At 46.4% G+C, this 22,918-nt stretch overlaps 1 protein-coding gene across 1 annotated transcript in view; it reads right to left on the bottom strand.

The window, feature by feature from the left end:
* Positions 1-18,345, bottom strand: part of LOC126199520 (uncharacterized) — a 33,509-nt gene extending 15,164 nt beyond the window's left edge. The window contains exon 1 of the mRNA XM_049936441.1: positions 18,169-18,345. Within this exon, the coding sequence (XP_049792398.1) occupies positions 18,169-18,345 (177 nt within the window). The remainder of the gene's footprint in view (positions 1-18,168) is intronic.
* Between the last annotated feature and the right edge of the window lie 4,573 nt (positions 18,346-22,918).

Genomic DNA, 22,918 nt, shown 5'->3' on the forward strand with positions numbered 1-22,918 from the left:
GTCCCTTGTATGTTGCAAGAAGGCTGCACTGTCCTAACACAGGGATCTGCTGTCCCGAGTAACCATGTAACTTAACATTTGCGGCACGCAATGGCGGTTGGCCCAGTTGTTTGTACGTGTCGTGATTAATCAATGAAACTGCAGCTCCGGTATCGAGCTGGAATGGGATCACTTTGCCTTCAAAGTCTAAGTCCACAAAAAGTTTATTGTCCTGCTGACGACAAGAGCGACTGTCACGTGCAATTTGAACTGATACAGGTACAGAAGCACTTGCGACTTTACGGGATTTCCTGCGACGTCGACACACACTTTGGGTGGGACGAACACAGTCACTGTTAGCTAAAGTGTCACTGGACGGGTGGGAATGAACTACATTAATGTCCATGGGCGAAGGTCCACGAGCCTGATTGTCCTGGGTTCGATTCCGGCGCAAAGCAAAGGGCCTGGAATTATTGCGATTGTCTGATCTAAGCTTTTTCTAGCAAACACTTTGAACATGTCCCTTCTTTTGACAGTAAAAGCAAAGAGCTTGGCGTGACGGGAAATTTTCACGCGAATGTCTAGTTGCACACCGCGGGCATGAGTTCACTGCAGTTGCTTGCTTACGCGGCGCACGTGTTTGCGAGCGAGGCTGCGACGGGCGCGAGGGCAGCTTAGCGTCCCGTGCAACGGGCCCGGCGGGCCGATTAATGTGACACACTGCTGGCGAAGTTTCAAATGAGTCCTGAGCAAAGTCAAGTGTGTCTTGCCTATCCAATATGTCTATCACTTGTTGAAGGGAGGGATTTACGAGTTTCAAAATCTGTTCCCGTATGCGAACATCAGAAACGTTCTGTGCTATTGCATCACGCACCATTGTATCGGAATATGGGAGGCCACATTCACAGGCAAACGCGCAGTCTCTAGTAAGGCCTTGCAAAGTTGCAACCCACTCCCTATTAGTCTGACCGGCCGTACGTTTTGTACGAAAGAACGTATACCGTTTTGCAACTACATTGACTGTTTCTTTGAAATAGGCATCTAAAGCAGACAAAATTTCCTCGTAGGTCAGAGTTGCTACGTCGCGTCGGGGAAACAATTTCACTATCACACGGTAGGTAGACACACCGACACAAGAAAGCAAAAACGGCTGCCGCTCTTTACCTTGAATTCTGTATGCCGCGAGATGAAACTGGAACTGGCTGGCCCACTCAGTCCAGGTTTCGCACGTGGCCTCAAAGGGCCTAAATGGCGGTGCGACAGCGTTGTGTGGCTGCGGTAGCGATGAAGCGGCGGCTGCCGCATCGGTTTGCAGCGCACGTTGACCCTGGACGAGTTGTCCAAGGGCTTCCAATAACGCCTGCGTCTGCTGATTCTGCAAGCGAAAAAATTCGGACAGTACATCTGGAGATTGTGGCGAAGCCATGACACAAGCAAATCAGAGCACAAAAAGGGAAAAAGAACAAATCAGTCCAAAGCAGAAAAAACACTTTCTCTCGTCGCCATGTGATGTGTCGGCAGCGGGGCCAACACCTTGTAGATCGAAGTGGCTGAAAGTGCACGCTAAACTAACGCAGACGGGCGTGAAGTACTGGAACATGAGACTTATTAATGAATAAGAAGAACAGTACGTAGCTGGAATAATATACTTAACTTTATTCTCTTGTTGGAATACATCTCTTGAATAGTAGTAAGCTATAAGCACTGATACAAATGGCGCCTTGCTAGGTAGTAGCTATGGAATAAGCTGAAGGCTATTCTATCAGTCTCTCGGCAAATGAGAGGAAGACTTGGTAGGTCTGGTCGCAAGCTATGTCGTCCGTACAACTGGGGCGAGGTCATGTCCGTGTCTTGTGACCTGCCATGTGGTGGCGCTAGGATTGCGATTACACAGTGGCGACACGCGGGTCCGACATGTACTACAGGACCGCGGCCGATTTAAGTTACCACCTTGCAAGTGTGGTGTCTAGCGGTGACACCACACTACTCACGTCGCCCTTCGGTGACTGCTATCCATGACCTTGTTTCTGCTCTTGGCTGTGCCACCTATTCCATTGTCTTTCTGTGGGTCGCAAGTCGTGGGCATCGAAGGGAATGAAGTGGCTGTCTGTTCGGCTAGAGAGGCAGATACTGACCCCCCCATTCGCTTTCATTGTTCCAGGTATAGATACACGGATACACACCAGACCTGTCTTCGCCCAAAAGTGGAATGACATTTGGTGCGCGACTGCTAGTAGTAATGAACTCTGCACCATCAAGGAAACTACTGCAGTTTGGCGATCTCCTTCCGCCCCTCTCGGAAGGAGTCCACTGTCTTACACTGCGTACACATCGGTCGTACTAGGCTCACCCATTGTTTTCTCTTGTGTAACGATCCACTCCCACAATGTGGCTGGGGAGCCATGCTGATTGAATCCCATGTATTGGTGGTATGTGTCCTTATTTTGTCTCCTCGTGTTAAGTGTAACCACTGGATTACTTGTCTTCAATGTTAACAGATGATTCACGGATGGTTGAACTGGTCCTCATTTCCTGCGTGAAAGTGGCTTTTATTTTCAGTTATAACGTTCTGCTTTATTAATGGGCAGGATGGTTGCAGCTGGAGCCTCTCTTCGTGTTTTCTAGGTCTGGTATCCATGACCACACCCCAGAGCAAAGAGCGGTCTTCTATCCCTCTGTTTTCCAGTTTTTAGATTTGGCCTATCCTTTTATACTTTTTACTGTGTATGTTTTTAGCTTCCTCACATTATAGTTCGACATCTCTGATTGTATTCACCCACTTTTAGTGGACCATGTGTCTTACGAAAGTTAGTTTTGGAACCCGAGACCGACGACCTCGGCGTTTAGTCCCATAACCTCCCTCAATCAGTGAATCGTTGCTGCTCATTCCATTGAATCTCCGTAAAATAGCAGTTTGAAGATATTTTGCCGTACATTGTATTGTTACATATCGCAAACTTAGTCGGTTACCTTAACGCTTCTCACCTTTCTATCTCTTGCGCCGTCCTGTTACACCTTTCTCGAAATGTGTACATCGGAAGTCATACTTTAATCTGATGTATCTCCAACCCAATTCAGTTGCTGCTGCACTGTGCAGAGTTTGATTCCACAGGTAATAGAGAGTTCCTCGAATTACTTTCTCCAGAAGTGTGTGTTCACGGAGAAAAGTTATTTCTGCTACCATCGGCCGGTTTAAGATGTGGTCGTTTTGAAGTGTACATGACTGTGTGAGGCCATGAAACATGTCATAAGACATTAATGGCTTCCAAACACCGAACAATACTACTGTACGTAAAGAGCGTTGGCATCTAACGATGTAATGTAAAAATCTCGATACGATGTAACCAGCACAAAACAGTTCTCCTTTGTGCTTATAAACCTATGTCGAAAGGAACGAGTGCTGTGGAATATATGTTGATATCTAGATTCGCGAAATTAATTAAAAACTGAGAAATAAGCAGGAATTGCAAAAAATCACTACCTAGATCTTCTATATTCCAAGTGCCAAAGAAGTGGGGAGGGAGGTAGAGGGAGAGAATGAATAAAATTTGTTATTTATGTAGAAAAATAACCTCCTTCGAACGGAAAAGACGCGTTCGAATTTACTTATAATTTAAACATCCTGCCTAGTTCACAAATAATGCTTGGTTTGATCTCTGTGGATATACTAAACCTCAACATTCGTCTATACGAACAACAGAAAACTGTTGGCAGAGCATGTGCATGCATGACAGTCGCAGTTACATCAGAATGCTGAACAACTAATCATTTCTCCAATTATCTTTCAGTGACGTTGTGTGCGTTGAAGGGCAAAGTTAGTAGAAAGGGTCTTCTAAATTCGAACAATTGAAGTTAGTTTTACTGTATGATATTAAATTCGCACAGTGTGTGGCGCACAACTTGTGAACATGCTTCTGGTCTGATGGCAGGTAGAGTATACGTTTAGTTCGCAGCGGCACTAGGAGCAGGAGGGTGGCGAGACTACCGCCCCGACCGCCGTTTACCCACGGTAACGGTTAGCATAATCAATTTGATAGCAACCTAGCAGCCTAAGAATGCCTGGGACCGTGTTACAGTGACTAGAACGGGAAAAATCCTTGCTTCTACCCGTGTTTGAACTCGGGACCTCCACGGCTGGAGTCAAGCGCTCTACCCGCCAGACCGCTACTGAAACGCCAGCGAAAGAAACGTTTCGATTATGTAAAGGAAAGCTTTCAAACATGCTTGGAGATAAACGTTGATCAATTTAGCACAAACTATGAGACAACACTGTTTGGCACCTGTGTATTGTTGCATGTAAAACTGACGCCATATGCTTGACTGGAACTTGTAACCGGATCGTTGCCTTTCGTGATAAATTCGGCTCTTGTGCTACGATCCCACAGCCTGGAGGTTGGAGGCTTACCGTCTCTGTAAAGCAGGATAGACGGCGATGTGTTTCAGATCTGAAGTCTAAGTACTGTGCTGGTGACGACACAAGTGTTTTGGAGGACACCATTTAGCAGTCATTTTTGAGCATGGGGCTTCATTGCTGATGACCCCTGCGTGTTCACATGCTGACCCAAGGACGTAATCGACTATGCTTGTATTGTGCACGGACCGTGGATGAATGGAAACGTGTCGCGTGGTCGGACGAACCACCTTTCTTGTTGCATACAAGTGGCCGGGTATGTTAACGTACGGGCGAACTGCTACTCGAAACATGCCCTGCGCTACGGACGTAGCCTTTTGGAAGCAGTATTATGCCATGAGGACATTAACCTTGGCTGCCCTGGGACCCTTGATAGCTATTGAACTTAACCATAACTTTGACTACATGAAAATAAGTGTATATGTCGTACTGCATATTTAAAGTTACGCGCAAACATATCTTTGTGGAGAGCTCAAATACTTCTGTATACTTCTGCGTACAAGTATCATAACAGTTCACATGCCACAGAATAGCTTAAAGTAATATCGTAATCCAATTAAAAAAGCTGGGCTAGAACCAGACTTCCGTTGAGCATTAGCGTAAAAGGTGCAAAATTCGTAATAATTAGCCACCGTCCTTAGGTTATTTCGTGTCGTTGTCATATTCATGAAAATTTTCAACTCTGTGTCAGTGATGTTTAAATAACGGCGCCCCCCAGTTTCGGGGCGGTTCAGAATGAGGTTCGTGCGATACAGAGCCACCAGGCACTGCATTGCTCGCTGAAACGTGCTGTCAGCAGACCACAAACATTTAAATACCGCAGCCCGGCGCACTAAAAACGACCTGTTTAGTAGCTATCCGAATGAATGAAAGGCTTGAAACACTGAGGCCGCATTAATTAAAGGTTAAATAATGTAGGGGCTCTTTACACATGCAGCCCGTATAGCAGTGACGCCACAGAAGCGGGCCATGGCAACGGCTACACGGGCAGCTACCGTTTGCTTGCTTGCTTGCTTGCTTGCTGCTCAGTCGTAATTTTTCAAATTTACGCGTGACCGCCAAGGGCGCATTAAGCGCAAACGTTACGAGAGACGCCGCCGCTATTTTTGCAAAATTGTGGCGGAGACTGTACACAACGATCGACGCAGCTCAGGACTTTTCATGGCACGCCATCGCTCAGCGAATACAAATGGGGCTTGATGCGGAAGAGGCGGGGTAAGGTGTGCCTTCTCGTCTCACCATCACGCTATTCAGTCAGTGGCGGCTCGGACTGTTGCGATCATACAGTTACGAAGTACTGTAGTGGGAAGCCCAGCTATCGACGCTATAAGACAGAGCTTGGGCATGAAGGGACATTTAGCATTCATGAATTTTTAATTTTTGTGTGGTGTGGTGTGGTGTGGTAGATGAGTTCCGGAACTGTCAGTTCGGTAAGACACTGAAATAGCGTTCAGGAGGACAGCGGTTCAAATTCTCGTTCAGCTTTGAATTTTCCGTGATTTTTCTAACTTGCTTAATTTAATCGAAGAGGGTTCCTTTGAAAGGGTGGGGCCGATTTCCTTCCCCATCCATACCCAATCCGAGATTTCTTCTGTCTCTAACGTCGACGTCGTGGACAGGACGCGAAATCATAGTTTCTGTTGTGAATAATTCGTGGTTGTTAGAACTGCTCCATTTGAAGGATTTCTTACTTCAGAAAAAACGATGAAAATCTTCGGGTTTTCAAGTCAGCTTACAGTGTCATAACACATCTTCCGTTCGATTTCTCCACTTGACTTAACTCTTTTTTTTTTTTTTTTTTTTTTTTTTTTTTCAGAATCTGCACATGTTACACGTAACAGGTTATGGATTTAACTCTGTTTGTTGTCATGTTGGCCATTTCTCAAATAACGTAGTTCCTACTCATAAGTTGTTTTTCGGATTTGGCATCGCGAAAGAGGCTGTCAGTTTCCCACGTCGCTGTAGCTAATCGGCAAAAAATCACTTAAGCTGACTGGTCTTCCTGACATACTGTTGTCATTCAGATGGTCAGATCCATGGGGGGGGGGGGGGGAGGGGGGGGCGGAGAGCTTGTCTTGCAATCGAGCGATCAGCGCGTTGGACAGAAGATAATCGTGGCACTGGTCCAAACGTCGCGGTATTTCAACATTGCTATCCGGCTGGAAACTCGAAAGCTTCTCGTCAGTACTATATACCGGGAAAGTGTACATTCACAAAAAAGGTACGTCAAAGATTGCCTATGTACCTGAAAACGTTAAAATGGTGTACTGTGAAAGTACAGCCTGTCTTTGCCAGGTATCGTGCGTTCAACTAACACGTTTCCCAGGGCTAAAAATGCATCCTGTAATACTAATTACATAAATTCCCCATAATTGTATTTTTTTTAAATATTAACACTGATGCATGGTATAATACCGAGCGAGTTGGCGCTTTGGTTAGCACACTGGACTCGCATTCGGAACAACGACGGTTCAAACCCGCGTCCGGCAATCCTTACTTAGGTTTTCCGTGATTCCCCAGATCGCTTCAGGCAAATGCCGGGATAGTTCCTTTGAAAGGGTACGGCCGACTTCCTTCCCCATGCGTCCTTAATCCGATGAGACCCATGATCTCGCTTTTGGGTCCCCTCCCTCAAATCAATCAATCAATCAATCAATCAATCAATCAATCAATCAATCAATCAATCAACGAAACTAACTATGGCAGTGAAATTGAGATACTTGTTTTACATATCATAAATTTAAACAACATAGTCTTTAGAGAACAGCGACCTGATGCTATATTTAAGTTAAAATGAACAGTCAAGATCTCAATAACATTTATCTACCGGTTTCGTCATATGCAAAAAGCCATCTTCAGAGCTTGTAGTCCCCTATGGCTGGTGCTGGCGGTTCCTAGGTTGTCTCGTGATACCACAATACAAACGAGGAGCCGCCAGCACCAGACATAAAGGACTACAAACTCTGAAGATGGCTTTTGCATATGACGAAACCGGTAGATAAATATTATTGCGATCTTGACTGTTCATTTTAACTTGAATATATCACATACGCTTAAATATCTCATGCAAATGAGTCATAGGAAGTTCCAGCAATAGACCAGAAACTGGTTCATTCCTCACTTAGCGTGGTCAGACACAAAACGATGGCAGCTCGCAGTCTTCCATTTTCTGCCATTTCAGAAGTACCGAGTCCAGCATTCGACTTAACAAACATTGAAGTACAGTACGAACATACACACAATATCTTGATTGATTTCAGATCGGGGTGTGGGTGAAACAAATGTCTATAGAGAATGGGAGTGGTGCGGAGGAAGCGTATTTGGTAACTAGTCTGTACCCCAAATGTGGGTAGTTAGCTTTCTTCTCTCCGGAGGAGTTGTAGGTAGCACTCGAGGTGCTTCATTATTGTGTAAAAATCGTTTATTAGAAATAAGCAGCATAAATTATATCGGTGACCCAGTGGTTTAGTAAAACACCTACAGAAACTAAATATCGTTTATCCTGAGTCATTCTAAAAGTAAGTGTTCGAAGAAAATTCTTTTCCTTTTATAATGTTTAGTTTGGCGCAAATTTTGGTGTTGGTGGAGGGGGGGGGATCTGTACTAGATAATACATGACTGCACGTGGTGGTGGTGGTGGTGGTGGTGGTGGTGGTGGTGGTGGTGGTCTCGGTCTCGAAAAGGTTGTGAACCACTGGTATAGTTCAACGCATGGATACCTAGATTGCGAGGCACGGTGGTCAGCAGACACGGAACCATACTCCAGGCTGGCGACAGTTAGGGCGGTTTGCTACACCTGTGCAGTCTGTCCCGTTAATCTTGACCACCCCAACAAATGTTTTGTCCAATAGCAAAATGAAAATGCATTAACGAAATGCTCTTCAGCTACCAGGACATCAACCAGCATGATCACCTTTCTTGATACTTTGTTCGCTCCAAAAATATGAACAGCAGTAAGTCTTGTTCAAATAGAAGCCAGTATTTTTTATTCAGTAACGCATATCCTTTCCTCAAGACCTATTTATAAACGTGTGTGTACCATTCATGTAACTTTTATTTGAGCCCACATTACTTTCATTCTCCCACTAAGGACACTATCTCGCTCGTCAGACCAAGCTGTTGGTCTCGCCTTGGCTTTTCTATGATGCTGACTCCGTAGTCTTGAGTTTTCTGCTATTTTTCTTTCTTCGTATCGAGTGGTTGTTCCTGCTTTCTTCAGGTATTCTTTCACTGTCTCGGTCCATTACATTGCTTCAATTTTAGACTTATTGTGAGTTTCATAGATTTGTATAACCTGCCTAGTTGCTTCAGTTGGTCCCATTCTTTCAGTATGCCCGTAGAATTGTAGCTTTAGCTTTTTCATGTCCTTATAAATGTTGGCACACTTTTCCATTTTTTTAATTGCTCTTATTCCGTATCCTCGTCCTTCGGCAAAATTTAGACCTAAATTTTCTCGGTTACGTTTCGTTCTGTCGTTTGGATTTCTTCAGTGTGTCACTTTCCGTTTGATATGAATCTTTCAACCACACAAAGGTGTAAAGACACTCCGGTTTGAGGACTTTATATAGTGTCTGGGATATCCTCCTATTTTGTAGCAGCGAGTTCCGTAAGCGGTGTTTTTGTGCTCAGTCTCTTGAATGGTTTCGTCTAAATATTTTACGTGAGAAATTGTTCCGATTCTCTCCCGTGTACTTCAGAATTTTGATAGAGTTAATATTGACGAACCAGTCAAATAACGAAGAAACAGGCAGACGGCTTAGCTTTTGCAACGACCTAGCGATTCTATGCCAGGACATTCGGACAACCCAAAACGAGTACAAATTCTTAAAGAAGCAAGAGTGGCAGTTGCCTCGGACAGGTAATGTCTATTGATGTACGCATCATTCACATAAGGGCTGAAAATATTTATTCACTGAGACTAGGTATGTGTTGATTTAATTAAACACTTAAGACAAATAACTGCCACAGATGCGTAATAAAACAAACATAATAAAGAACCAACCAGGTCCTTCACAGAAGCCACCAAGAAGTCGGCACTGGCCACAAGTGCTGGATGGGCCATCCCACACACTTTCCGTCTAACTTCGCGCAGCCGCTGGCCGTACAACGACATCCAGAAAGGCGCTTGTTAGATTACATGTAACAGTTTAACATGAGTACCAGTGCAGTTCGTCTGATGTTGTTTTAAGTTCAAGTGATTAACAAAATACATACAGCCAGAAACATTGGCAGTACAGGTGATCTACAATGTGATAATCACACCAGTAAAAGAAACCACTGACCTTAAAACGGGTTAATAAAGAGTCAAATAGTAATCAACAATGTAAACGGGACAACTAGTTGCTTGTAATGATCAAGGAACTTTGTGAAAGCCGTAAAGAAGTTAAACCCAGCATAATTAGCTAGCAAAGATCGTCAGAATTTTAGTAAAACAGTAATCTTAAAGGACTTACGGACTCGAAAATCTTAAGTCACAGAAATTCACAATATAAGGTAGAACAAATTGAAAGGAGTCTCTAAACATAAAATAAATTATTTAAATGGTAACACTTGAAGGACGGCAAAAAATATCTGCAACGATCCTCGCCAAAAATTGCCGGAACACGCAGCCACAGGCGTGCTTCGCAGAAAACACAGTTATTGCGGGCAAATGTTGAGGAAGATGGTCATCAAATTCACTTGCTACTTACGTGGTCCAGCGTTAAACAAGTTGAACCCTGCATGCTTCAACAGCCAGAGCACAACTGCGTCCAACGACTGGTTGCGACCGATCGTGCCACTTAGCCCACTGGACGTGGAATCAAGAAATTTGCCTAGAATCGAAACTTCACAGTAAAACTAAAGGGGGAAAAATTCGAGAACAGTTAATCTGTAATTATATCACACGAAAACAATATTGTTTTTTTGTCATTTGTTATCCGATTTCAAAATTGAAATTAAAATATTCTGTGAAGCCTTGGAATACCTGAGAGCTATATCTTACGAGTATCAGTGTCGATAACAGACAAAAATCGTAAAGATTCTCGATTCCTGGAGTGGACGAGCTATCGATGTACATCAGTGAGTCAGCACGGTACCTCAGTGCGCGAGTCCTACTCACACCTGGCCATTTTTTATTACTGCTAAGACATACGAGGCGTTCTCGTTACAAACTTCGAGGACTTCTAGAGAGGAGTGAGTATGTAATATTTTGAATAGGAATCAATGTCTGGAAACGTACCGTTTCCGTTCAACGACCGTTTCAGTTCAGATGTTTATCTCATCCACTTCTGCCTGAGGAATGGAATTAGGCATGCAGCAGTAAAATTATTAGGTAACAGTTCTTTAGTAAACTAACGAAACATTATCACTTAGGCACATATGTTCGTATTAACACTTAACGTTAGGGGGTATTTACATTATTCCAAAACAAAATAGAGCCCAGCATACTATACACACAGAATAGTACTGATAAATGACAACAGCGGCTCGATGTAGCGAAGACCAACGTTCTTACAGACATTGTACCTATGAAGCAGCTTTTGGTAGAGACTCTCCATCCCACCTGGTGGGCCTTCAATTTCCAGTGCAGCGGCCAGAACTCGTGCCATACTGTCGTCCTGTCTGTCCTGTTAGACACTAGGGCAAGCAGCTCTGAGGTTTTTCTGTCTTCCTCAGCAGATGCGGACGCGTTACAAATATGAATTGAAACAGTCATAGAACGGAAACGATACATTTCCGGACATGGGGTCCTATTCAAAATATTTTGTAGTCACTCCCCTTTACAAGTCCTGAAAGTTTGTTACGGGAATTTCCGAACACATTGTATATCTCTGTGGAATGAACAGTTGGTGCGATCCGCCAAAACAGAATGCATGCGCTAGGCTGTGTCTTTCGCAAAGTAAGTATGAAACTGATGGCGGTTATCGTCGCGTGACGTGCCGTCGCAAGGCTGGCCAGGAGCCGCCGCTGGGAATTCGCAGCGTCGGGGCGGAGATGAGTCCCCGCCAGCGGCGCGATACGTCATGGACACGAGGCCGTGGCGGCGGACACTGCAAGATGGGCGCCCACGCCGCCGTGCATCCATCACGCGCGCCGCTCACCCTGCGCCGCGTCGCTGGGGAGCTCGCCTCACGCCGTCTGAACTCTTCTTCATCCACCGAGACCTCCTGCTACAGTACCGCTCGCCCGCCTTTCTCGCCAGCTACTCTGCGGCGCTTGGATCCCTGTAGCCGGAGGGGATAGGTCGTGACCTCAAAGTGTAATTTGGTCCAGCGCACGCAGTACGGTCACAGTGGCACGGACGTCGGTGGATTACGACGACGGCGGACATCGGCCGAAGACTGCTCAGCGTTTCAAACCACTGTGCCAGTAAGTGCGAGCGGTCGCAATGCGACAGATTTCGTGGTCCGGACGTTAAGACTTCAGACGACGATCGGTGAAATTCAGATCAGTAGTTTTTCTTACGTAGAATAAGCAGACGTTCTCCAACATGGAGAAAAAAAAAATGATTCAAATGGCTCTGAGCACTATGGAACTTAACATCTAAGGTCATCAGTCCCCTAGAACTTAGAACTACTTAAACCTAACTAACCTAAGGACAGCACACAACACCCAGTCATCACGAGGCAGAGAAAATCCCTGACCCCGCCGGGAATCGAACCCGGGAACCCGGGCGTGGGAAGCGAGAACGCTACCGCACGACCACGAGCTGCGGACTCTCCAACATGAAACGCAAGGCTGGCGAGAATCCTCGTATCTCTGTAACCTCTATTATTATTATTATTATTATTAAATGTCGGTAGCTGTTTATTACTTCCAGTTGTTGGAATCAATTGTTGGAATTCACGTTGACAAGTTTTCGCAGTCGCTATCGAGTTTTAATTTCCAACCGTGGCAGATGTGAGCGGTCATAGTTAGAATACTGAGGAGAGTTCAGTTAGAATAGTGTGGGTGCACGAACGACAACACACAGACAATGAAACAGATGAAGGGATGAGTCCAAGAAAAAGACAGGACGAGGAGTGGAAGGAAGAAGACACGCGAAAAATATGTGCCGGAGTCTCTGCTTCGACTGAACAATCTCCTATGACGTCGACATGTAAAGGTGTTTCTGAACTCTGTATACCGAGGGCAACAATGCGAGATCACATGAAAAAGACATTAAGGTCAGACGTTTATGACTGACGTTCGTAAACGAAATACCGGATACAGACCGGAATGGCCGTGCTTTGTTCAAATGGCTCTGAGCACTATGGACTTAACTTCTGAGGTCATCAGTCCCCTAGAACTTAGAACTACTTAAGCCTAACTAACCGAAGGACATCACACACATCCAAGCCCGAGGCAGGATTCGAACCTGCGACCGTAGCGGTCACGCGGTTCCAGACTGTAGTGCCTAGAACCGCTCGGTCACCCTGGCCGGCTGCCGTGCTTTGTTAACTCAATTTCCAAACACAGTGGAATGTGCGAAGGTTATGTTCTCAGATGCATGTGCCATTTATCGCAGCTCAAGTGGTTCAAATAATGCCGTTTGGGCCAAAGAGAATGCACTCTACACGGTCGAGTTAGAAAGGAACCGCTCTCACGCAATATATGGGCAGCGATGACATCACATCGTCTGCTTGGACCATACTTTCTTGAAGGGGCTGTGAATGGCGCACATTATTTACACGTCTTATAAATATAGTTAAAACATCAGTTTGAGGAAAGGTGCCTCATTAAACGCATATGGTTGCGCTCTCGCAGTGTGGGAGTTCCTAAGTGAACAGGTCGTGTTCATCGTCAGCACAAGCTCCCTTGAATGGCCAGCAAGAAGTCCTGATCTCACCACACTTCGGCAACTTGTTATGGGGAGTTACTAAGGCGCATGTTTCGCCACGTCGTTACCCTACAAGCGAAGAACTGTGAAATGCTGTTGAGGAAGCATTCGGACTGTAACACCGGACACGATAAAAATATGCCAAGAAGAACATGTGAGGTATGGAAATGTGTTAAGAGCGTGATGAGGAACATACTGATATACTTAAAGTACGTACTTCGGCTAGACCAAATCAAATCCCATCGATTAGCATTCCGTACTAGAGGGTACGGGGACTTCTCGCCCACTCTGTATGTACTGTGAGTATCTGTTAAGTTTATGTAAAGAAAATAGTGGTTTATTGAATCCTTAGGATGAAAAATACCATCATAGCTCGGAATCTAAGAACTGAAATCGCAGCTGTACTGCAAATTTTAGGCGTACATTACAATCTCAAAAACTAACTTGTTAAAGGGAGAAGGGTGGCGTGTCTTCCGTTCAGAGTTACTGTAAGGGATCTGCTTTGGATTGTGGTAAGGGGATAAATTGTTACTATTATGATTATATTGGTGTTCTTAGGCCAGTAGGATGGTGATACTGTTCTGTGTGGTAGTTTGCAAATCTTGTCTCTGTTTTCCCGCCTACGAATGGTTCAGGTATTCAGATTATCTCATCCTAAAATTTATGTTCGTCCTGCAAACGTACGCTGCAGGACAGGCTCTGAAGGTTAATTCACTCAAGTCTAGCGTGCTGAATTTATTTGCAGTTGTTCAGAGTGTTTGTAATCTTTCTCTTCAGTGTCATCACGAATCATCTCGATTATGTGTGTTTAGCAGAACGTTCCTCTCTGCATCTCGTGTGTTTTTTTTAATGTTTGGTTATTCCAATAACTGTGTTTACGGTTCTCGCCATGTTCTTTTCGAAACAGCTATAGCTCATTCACAAGTATTCGGCGCCTTTTTGATAGCAAAGCCGCAATGCAACGCTCGCCTCAAAGCATAGAGGCGTCGTGGTATCCATCCTACCCCAGGATGTTTAAATGTAACCTACTTTCTATACGTGGAATAGATTTTAACCTAACCTGCGTGGCTCCGCAAAAAACTGACGGAAGAGATACGACGCAGTCTGACCTAGCTGTGGGCCGATGTTGTCGGGCGATCTCTGGCGACGGCGTGTAACGACCGTTGTCGGTGTCACTGTGAATATAGCCTTAGATAATGCTGCTTTATAAGTTCCTTGGTTTAAAGGACGCCACGAACGCAAGAATACGTTCCTGCGAGGTAGGTAGCGGTTAGAAACAGCCAGATAGTGGCAACGCAGCAGATCTGGAGAGCTTCCTCAGACCTCGCTTGTAAGATACACAGAGCTTTCATAGGAATGGGCGTTCAGGGTGGCAGTAGAACTTACTATATACCGTGACGGGCTGCTGTTGTCTTGCTGGAACCGCGTTTCCACGTAGGGGCCAGCAGTGATCATTTCTGTCGGTGTCCAGCAACAGTTAACACAGAATCCGTGTATCCTGTTTTAATCACATAAGACCTCGTGGCAGGCGCCATTTTGGCGAAAGTCTGGCTCCAAGGCCTCCCTCTTTTAGAGTAATGACAGCGTTTCAAAATAGTCTGAAGTTTTCTATTCGCGAGACGTAATGATCTCGCGCGCGCGTGCGCTCTTGTGCTCTCGTTTCAACCCTACAGCGGCTTCCTTGATGTCATTTTGTAACTAGTATTGTTAATTATTGCTTGATCACAGATGAAACATGACACTAGATACTAGGGCACTCCATCACGATTTCTGAGCTTAATATTCGCTTTCCTGATAGTTTCTAATTCTTAAATTCAGAATACGTTTCTATTTGTGAGTTCAGGTAGTTACATTTGGTGTCTACCCATTATTAATTATGATAGTGGTGCGGCCGTTTCTGTACACACACACACACACACACACACACACACACACACACACACACACACACACACACACACACACACACACACGCACGAATGAAATTCTGGTTTTTTTTAGTTGTGCTCCAAACCCAAGTGTCAAACTGGTCCATGGAATACACTCCTGGAAATGGAAAAAAGAACACATTGACACCGGTGTGTGAGACCCACCATACTTGCTCCGGACACTGCGAGAGGGCTGTACAAGCAATGATCACACGCACGGCACAGCGGACACACCAGGAACCGCGGTGTTGGCCGTCGAATGGCGCTAGCTGCGCAGCATTTCTGCACCGCCGCCGTCAGTGTCAGCCAGTTTGCCGTGGCATACGGAGCTCCATCGCAGTCTTTAACACTGGTAGCACGCCGCGACAGCGTGGACGTGAACCGTATGTGCAGTTGACGGACTTTGAGCGAGGGCGTATAGTGGGCATGCGGGAGGCCGGGTGGACGTACCGCCGAATTGCTCAACACGTGGGGCGTGAGGTCTCCACAGTACATCGATGTTGTCGCCAGTGGTCGGCGGAAGGTGCACGTGCCCGTCGACCTGGGACCGGACCGCAGCGACGCACGGATGCACGCCAAGACCGTAGGATCCTACGCAGTGCCGTAGGGGACCGCACCGCCACTTCCCAGCAAATTAGGGACACTGTTGCTCCTGGGGTATCGGCGAGGACCATTCGCAACCGTCTCCATGAAGCTGGGCTACGGTCCCGCACACCGTTAGGCCGTCTTCCGCTCACGCCCCAACATCGTGCAGCCCGCCTCCAGTGGTGTCGCGACAGGCGTGAATGGAGGGACGAATGGAGACGTGTCGTCTTCAGCGATGAGAGTCGCTTCTGCCTTGGTGCCAATGATGGTCGTATGCGTGTTTGGCGCCGTGCAGGTGAGTGCCACAATCGGGACTGCATACGACTGAGGCACACAGGGCCAACACCCGGCATCATGGTGTGGGGAGCGATCTCCTACACTGGCCGTACACCACTGGTGATCGTCGAGGGGACACTGAATAGTGCACGGTACATCCAAACCGTCATCGAACCCATCGTTCTACCATTCCTAGACCGGCAAGGGAACTTGCTGTTCCAACAGGACAATGCACGTCCGCATGTATCCCGTGCCACCCAACGTGCTCTAGAAGGTGTAAGTCAACTACCCTGGCCAGCAAGATCTCCGGATCTGTCCCCCATTGAGCATGTTTGGGACTGGATGAAGCGTCGTCTCACGCGGTCTGCACGTCCAGCACGAACGCTAGTCCAACTGAGGCGCCAGGTGGAAATAGCATGGCAAGCCGTTCCACAGGACTACATCCAGCATCTCTACGATCGTCTCCATGGGAGAATAGCAGCCTGCATTTCTGCGAAAGGTGGATATACACTGTACTAGTGCCGACATTGTGCATGCTCTGTTGCATGTGTCTATGTGCCTGTGGTTCTGTCAGTGTGATTATGTGATGTATCTGACCCCAGGAATGTGTCAATAAAGTTTCCCCTTCCTGGGACAATGAATTCACGGTGTTCTTATTTCAATTTCCAGGAGTGTAGTTCTGTATGTGCTGTTTTTATAAATAGGATGTCGCAGGAAGAATGTTTCATATTCAGGGATATGGCAGGAACGAGCATAGCTTCGGGCTGGAACACTTCATCTTCGCTACTGTGGAACATGTCTCTTCTAGCTCCGAAATCAAGCATTTTACGGAACCCATGTCATGTGTACTAGGCAATTTTTTCTTTTGGTCCTAACTGCCGCCTCCCAAAATACGGAAAGCAAAGACCTTGCAGTAGGAGACATTGGCTTCGCAGTTTGGGTGAGGAAGTGCTAATAGCTCTTCAGCTATGCATTTTACAGTTGAAGTTTCGAAGACTTTTTTGCTTCGAATGGTGGTTCCTGTGATATTGAAATACCGTACTGTTCCGGGTCTGCACGGATGGGGGAAACGCTACTGCATCGACAAGCCTTTTATTTGCCGAATTAACAGAAGATGGGTGACTTCAGTAAACTGTTTATCGTTCAACAGTAATTCAGCATCTTTGTCTGAAACAGTGTTAGATCAGTCTATTAGCCGTCACAACGTTTACACTATTTATGTAACGACCAGACAAGTGTTTCCGAGAAAAAAGGTCTTTAACTAAGATATGTGTGCTATGCTTCATTTGTGCACAAAATGTTGGATGCTGGCCCCCCCTTTCTCAGAGCACACGGTCTTTGCCAAATAATAGAAAGAAATAAACATAGCCACTGTATCCCGGGAAACACTGCGACTGAAAGCCAGTGCCAACAGAATTTTGTAACTAGCTTTCGGACCGTGCCAATTGAGCCATCTTTTTAGTGGAGTATCAATTACCGCGATACGAATTTAAGGACAACACAACGCCCAGTCCCCGAGCGCTGATAACCACCGACTCTGCCGGGAATCGAACTTGGTCACCTTCGCTTCGCAGCTCCGAGGCAGACAATGGCGCCGGCCAAAGTGGCCGTGCGGTTAAAGGCGCTGCAGTCTGGAACCGCAAGACCGCTACGGTCGCAGGTTCGAATCCTGCCTCGGGCATGGATGTTTGTGATGTCATTAGGTTAGTTAGGTTTAACTAGTTCTAAGTTCTAGGGGACTAATGACCTCAGCAGTTGAGTCCCATAGTGCTCAGAGCCATTTTGAGCCAGACAATGGCAGTAGAAGCTTCGTTGTTTTTGTTTATGCTGTGGTGCACGGCCAGTACAAATTTCTTTACCGATGACATTACAGTTATCCTGTCTCACTGCTGTATGATATTGCTTGATAGTGCTCGAGAGAGGGAAATTAGGAGCTACTGTAAAAAAAAAAGCACGAAAATAGCTGCTTTGAAACAGTGGTAGTTACCCTTTCCTTCATTCTTCTTCTTGACGTCCAGTGTGAATAGAGTTCCATTATGTGTTACGAAGATGGGTCACTGTTTTAGCAACTTTACTTATAAAACCGGTTGCAAGAACAAGGTATGCGGAACTACACGTGTCGAACCGTCGCTCTTAAGGTTAGTTCCGCCGGCGGCATCTTTACGGCGATCACGCTTTCGAGAAATTACTGGCTGTCCCCCGTTCCTACACGTCAGCACGGGGACCGGCCGACCAGCGAGTCGCTGCGTGAATTGGCTGGGGGTTGGTGGAGTGAGGGTGAGGGTGGGGGCGGAGGCTGGAAGACCTGAGGAGGGCGGCGACGGCGAAACTCGACCCCGCGGCGGCTGCGCGTCTGCGAGAGCCATTGTGCGGCTCTGCCCAGCTGACGACCGCACGCCATTGTCGCTGCGCCTTCGGTTTCTTCGCCGCTGATTGGCCCGGACCGGCTCCCCGCGCCCTCGCGCCGAGGCGACAGACTGTCCGCTCTCCGACTAGGTCGAAACACACACTACTGTCTGTGCGTTACGAGCATCTGTCGATAAGTACGCCGGTGGCTCAAAGGACTTTTTTGAGCTATGGAGAACATCCTACTGACTCTTTGAAACTGAAAGCCCGTAAATTTTGTACTGCATGAGGCCACCTTGCCGCACCTCGATCGATACGAGAACAAATACAACCTCAGTGAGCCCCCCAGGGGGTCCACAACTCTTTTGTGGACACGTGCGTAGCGAGCACGGGACCCCGAGCTAATGTGACCACCTCCTAGGCGACTGATGACCTCAGAAGTTGTGTGTGTGTGTGTGTGTGTGTGTGGGGGGGGGGGGGGTGGACCGTAGTGGGGCGTATAAGTTGATGGCCTAGGTATCAAATACTGTGAGGGCCATACCGTGCTAGGATATAACAAAAACATCTGTGACTGGGATCGCTTCCCGAATGAAGAGGGCCGCTCTGCACTCTGTATGACTGAACAGCTCTAACCCATAGACAGTCCGAAAGGTGACAAGACACACCGTTTGTAGAAGGACGTCGTCAACTTGTGACGCCGTGAGCATGTCACGGAGGAGTTCAAACTTCGCTGTATTGTTGATCACTTTGGTATTTAGCGTTGCGATCTTGTATGTTGGCGTTGGGAGCGAATCTGCCATCATCAGAAGCAGCCGCTCGTTGTGTCACGGAGTGGATAGAAGCTCTGTTTAGTACCTGTGCAGGACTGTGGCTGCATCTCTGATTGATGTGCCGGTTCATCCTCGACGTCGTCGCCCCACTGCCCTATGTGTAGGGTGGGAGGGGGGGGGGGAGACGGAGTAATATCCAGATGGTCTTCTCTGAAGAGGAGGTAGGCTTATGACGACTGCGAGGAGATTGTGGTCTCAAACCGCGCGACGGACGGGGAAACATAGTATTCAATGGCGCCAAGATAACCATCGCACAACGGTTTCCGTTACTGTTGCCGTCGGATGGACATCGTAATTGGTCTTCCAGCCGAGCAGGATCAGCGGCGTCATGGAGAAGGTCGCTGGGTGCCGTGACTGATCGACGGCGACGTTTGCGTCGATGTGGTGGTCGTTGTTTACGACGTGTTCTTCCGTATCAGATGAGAGCAACGAGGTGCGACGTTACGACTCGAAGGCCGCCGTACGCTAGAAAAATGTGTCCAGTGGCCGTGGGATGGAGTTACTTCTTCCACTGTGAGGTGGGGAAGACGGTTGTAAGGCGGCCTCCTCATTGTTAGTAACCGCAACGACGTCCGAATGATGGTGGGGAGACATGGCGTTGTCGGGGTGGCCACAGCGACGGACTTGGAGTTGTCGTCGCGGTGAATGCCGCCGCATAAGTCACCGGCAGGACTGTCATAGTGGTCGAGGTGGCACGTCCGTAAGAGGGAGTTGCCCAATACGTCACTGAACGCATTCTGACGGTAGATGGCCGCCTTTTCCGCAACCAGAGCATGTGCGTTATTGACAATCGTACAAAATGTTGGTCCTGCAAACTTCGATCCGGAGGTAGGAGGGTACATGGCTCCAAAGTCCGTCGGGAACTTGGCAAAAACCGTTCGGGATAGGATATGTCCTGAACTGTGCCCACTTCTCGATAAACACGCTGACGGTTATGAGACCGAGACTAGCGTGGTCAATGGTGACGGCTCCTACGTTGCCGTTGGACTGACAAGCTTATTCCACGGTGGTCCTCTCGTATAATTTTCTCATGCTGCGTCGTCAGTCATTCTCACATAACACAGTAGACTATTACTGACCGTGAAAAGATTGGTCCCGATGATGTAGTTCGGTGTTACCTTCGCTTCGGCGCGCGGGTATCGTTACACATCGAGCACCTTGGGAGGGGCGAAATCAGGGCAAAAATTAAATCGCAGTGTCGCCTTGCGATAGTAAGATTCCACAGGGTATTACCGTTACTAGGCAAACGACGGCACGCGGCTACGGCCGCGGTAAACACAAATACCGGGTAGCTGCGCCTCGCTGCGGAACACGGACACGTGTCCGCACCGTAACACCGCCGACGGCTGGTGGCTGTCGATAATGATGAAATGATGGTAACAACACAACACCCAGTCCCCGAGCGGAGAATCAAAAGCGGGACCGCTGCACGGCAGTCATGCGCGTTGATCACTCAGCTAAGTTGGTGGACACAGACAGGATGATGGGACATACGAACTACGACATGAGAGAGTAACTTTCATGCTTTCGTGGTAGTAGAACAGCGGTTCCAAACCTGGGGTAATTACTACTCCCCCGCCCCATCCGAGGGGTAAAATTAAATTCTGAGAGGTAAGGGCTTAGTTGTGTTTTTGGTCACAAAACATTTTTAATAGATCATTACTATTATTACTATTATACATGTCTGAAATTCCGACTATGTAAGGTAACAGTGATCACTTTTTCTTCATATACTAGCATTAATGCATGTCAGAATGTGGTGAAGGGTACAGCTAGTGAAAGGCGTGTATGGATATACTATTCCTCAGATAGCGCAATTACTATCTTCCAGCTATGGTAGTAAAACGGGGATACGTTCAAGACACATGCTTAAATGTCTCACGAGTCTGCCTTTTCCCCACTTGTATGTAGTTCGTGAAATAGACCAGGAATTGCTTCCTTACTCGCTCCACAACAATAAACGAACCAACTGGCACTTCAACATCAGTAGCTATTACGTTAGTGAGTCATTAGTTCTTGGTTTAATACAGCACCTACAAAAACAAAATGTCATTTATCTTTCGTCATTTTAAAAGTAAATGTTCAGAGAGAAGTCTCTTTCTACAGTTTAGTTAGGCATTCATGTTGTCAGGAAAGTTTGGGAGCTACTATACAAGAGAGAGCTGTATAGACTGCCAGACTGGAATATATCTTAACAAATCATCGAGGACGTTGCTTGCAATTGCTACTATGACGAAGAACGCGGCATGTGTCGTTATACGATTTCCCAGAAACTTATCTCAGTAAAAGAGGAGCCAAAATAAGCGAAAACATGTTCTGGCTTACCAGCAGATACTCGACCGTTTTAGAGAAACCGACCGTCAAAGTTTTCGACGTAATTTAGATATATCTTATCACTTGATAAGCTCCGCCCAACTGGTGGCACAGGGGCTAGCATCACGGCTTCTCACCTTTGACCTCCAATGTTTGAAAAGGATCATTGCTTTTACTTACTTCTTCATTTCCCTATTCGTGTCCGTAGAAGATTATTATACGAATGTTTAAAGTTTAGGGGTACAAGGGCATTATATTACTTGTAAATTTAGAGCTGGGTTCCACAAAAGTGCCACCTTATTATTGTATAACATACTTCTATATGGTATTTTCAGGGGTTAAAATCTTTTTAATTTTCATATTCTTGTGTTTCATTCTTACGTCAATTCTTAATCCTTGCGTTGTATTTGTTATGTAAATTCTGAAGGAAGACAGTGGGCATTACATTGGCTTCTACTGCTAGTAGAAACATTCGCAACATCACGAAGGCAGGTCTGCCACAGCAACATTGTTTCTTATAAATCTCACTCGGGAGAGAATCGTCATCAACATTGCTAAAGATTTCACGCGTTAGCAATAATTTCGCGATCACTTTTACCGTAACTGACTCCCGCGATTGATTACGAATCACGTTGAACTACAGTAATTTCATCAAAAGCAATCTGAAATAATTTTCATTGATTTATTTTTTAAATTCATTCGTCAGAGGAACTCTCAGTAAACGAACAGGGACAACATTATTCCAATACTTACTCCATGAAACTTCGTGTAGCAGTCTTCTACAGACATGGGTAAATAAACGAGAAAAAATAGTAATAATAATAATAATAATAATAATAATAATAATAATAATAATGTTTCGAACACGGAGCGCAAAAATGTGAAGTTGCAGCGCTAGCCACTGTGCCGCGGCTTCGGTTAAAGAATTTATTCCCTAACAGGCACGTAAACTATCTCGCAAAATGTGACAGTCGTTTCCTCAGAAACAGTAAAGTATCTACGGATAAGTCGGACCAGTATTTTCTTACTCTGACACCTCTTCCACAGAACGAAGTTTTTGGGAAATGCGGTTACGGCACCTGCGTGTTGTCATCGTGAGATGCAGAGGTACACAGGAGATGAACTCGTGGCGGGCAGCATCAAACCAGTAAAACAAAAACAAAATTGCGCTGCTGTGAAGCAGCCATGGTTGTCAGCTGCTGCAGTTTAAATGCCAAGATTCCCTTTAGCGTGCTCGTTGTGACTAACAGCACGTGACATCCCGTCTAGTGGCCATACTAGCAACAGCCAACTCACCGACTGCGGGTTTACGCGGCGTCCAGTGGCACTCAGATACACGACATTGTGTTACAGTCGAACTGGCATTACAGGTTGGATATTGGCACATAACGAACGTCATGCAGGTCGATTGCCGGCTCCTGCGGGGGAAGGTAGCGTGTAATGCGTTGCG

This window comes from Schistocerca nitens, chromosome 8 (assembly GCF_023898315.1).
Source record: "Schistocerca nitens isolate TAMUIC-IGC-003100 chromosome 8, iqSchNite1.1, whole genome shotgun sequence".
Lineage (NCBI taxonomy): Eukaryota > Metazoa > Arthropoda > Insecta > Orthoptera > Acrididae > Schistocerca > Schistocerca nitens.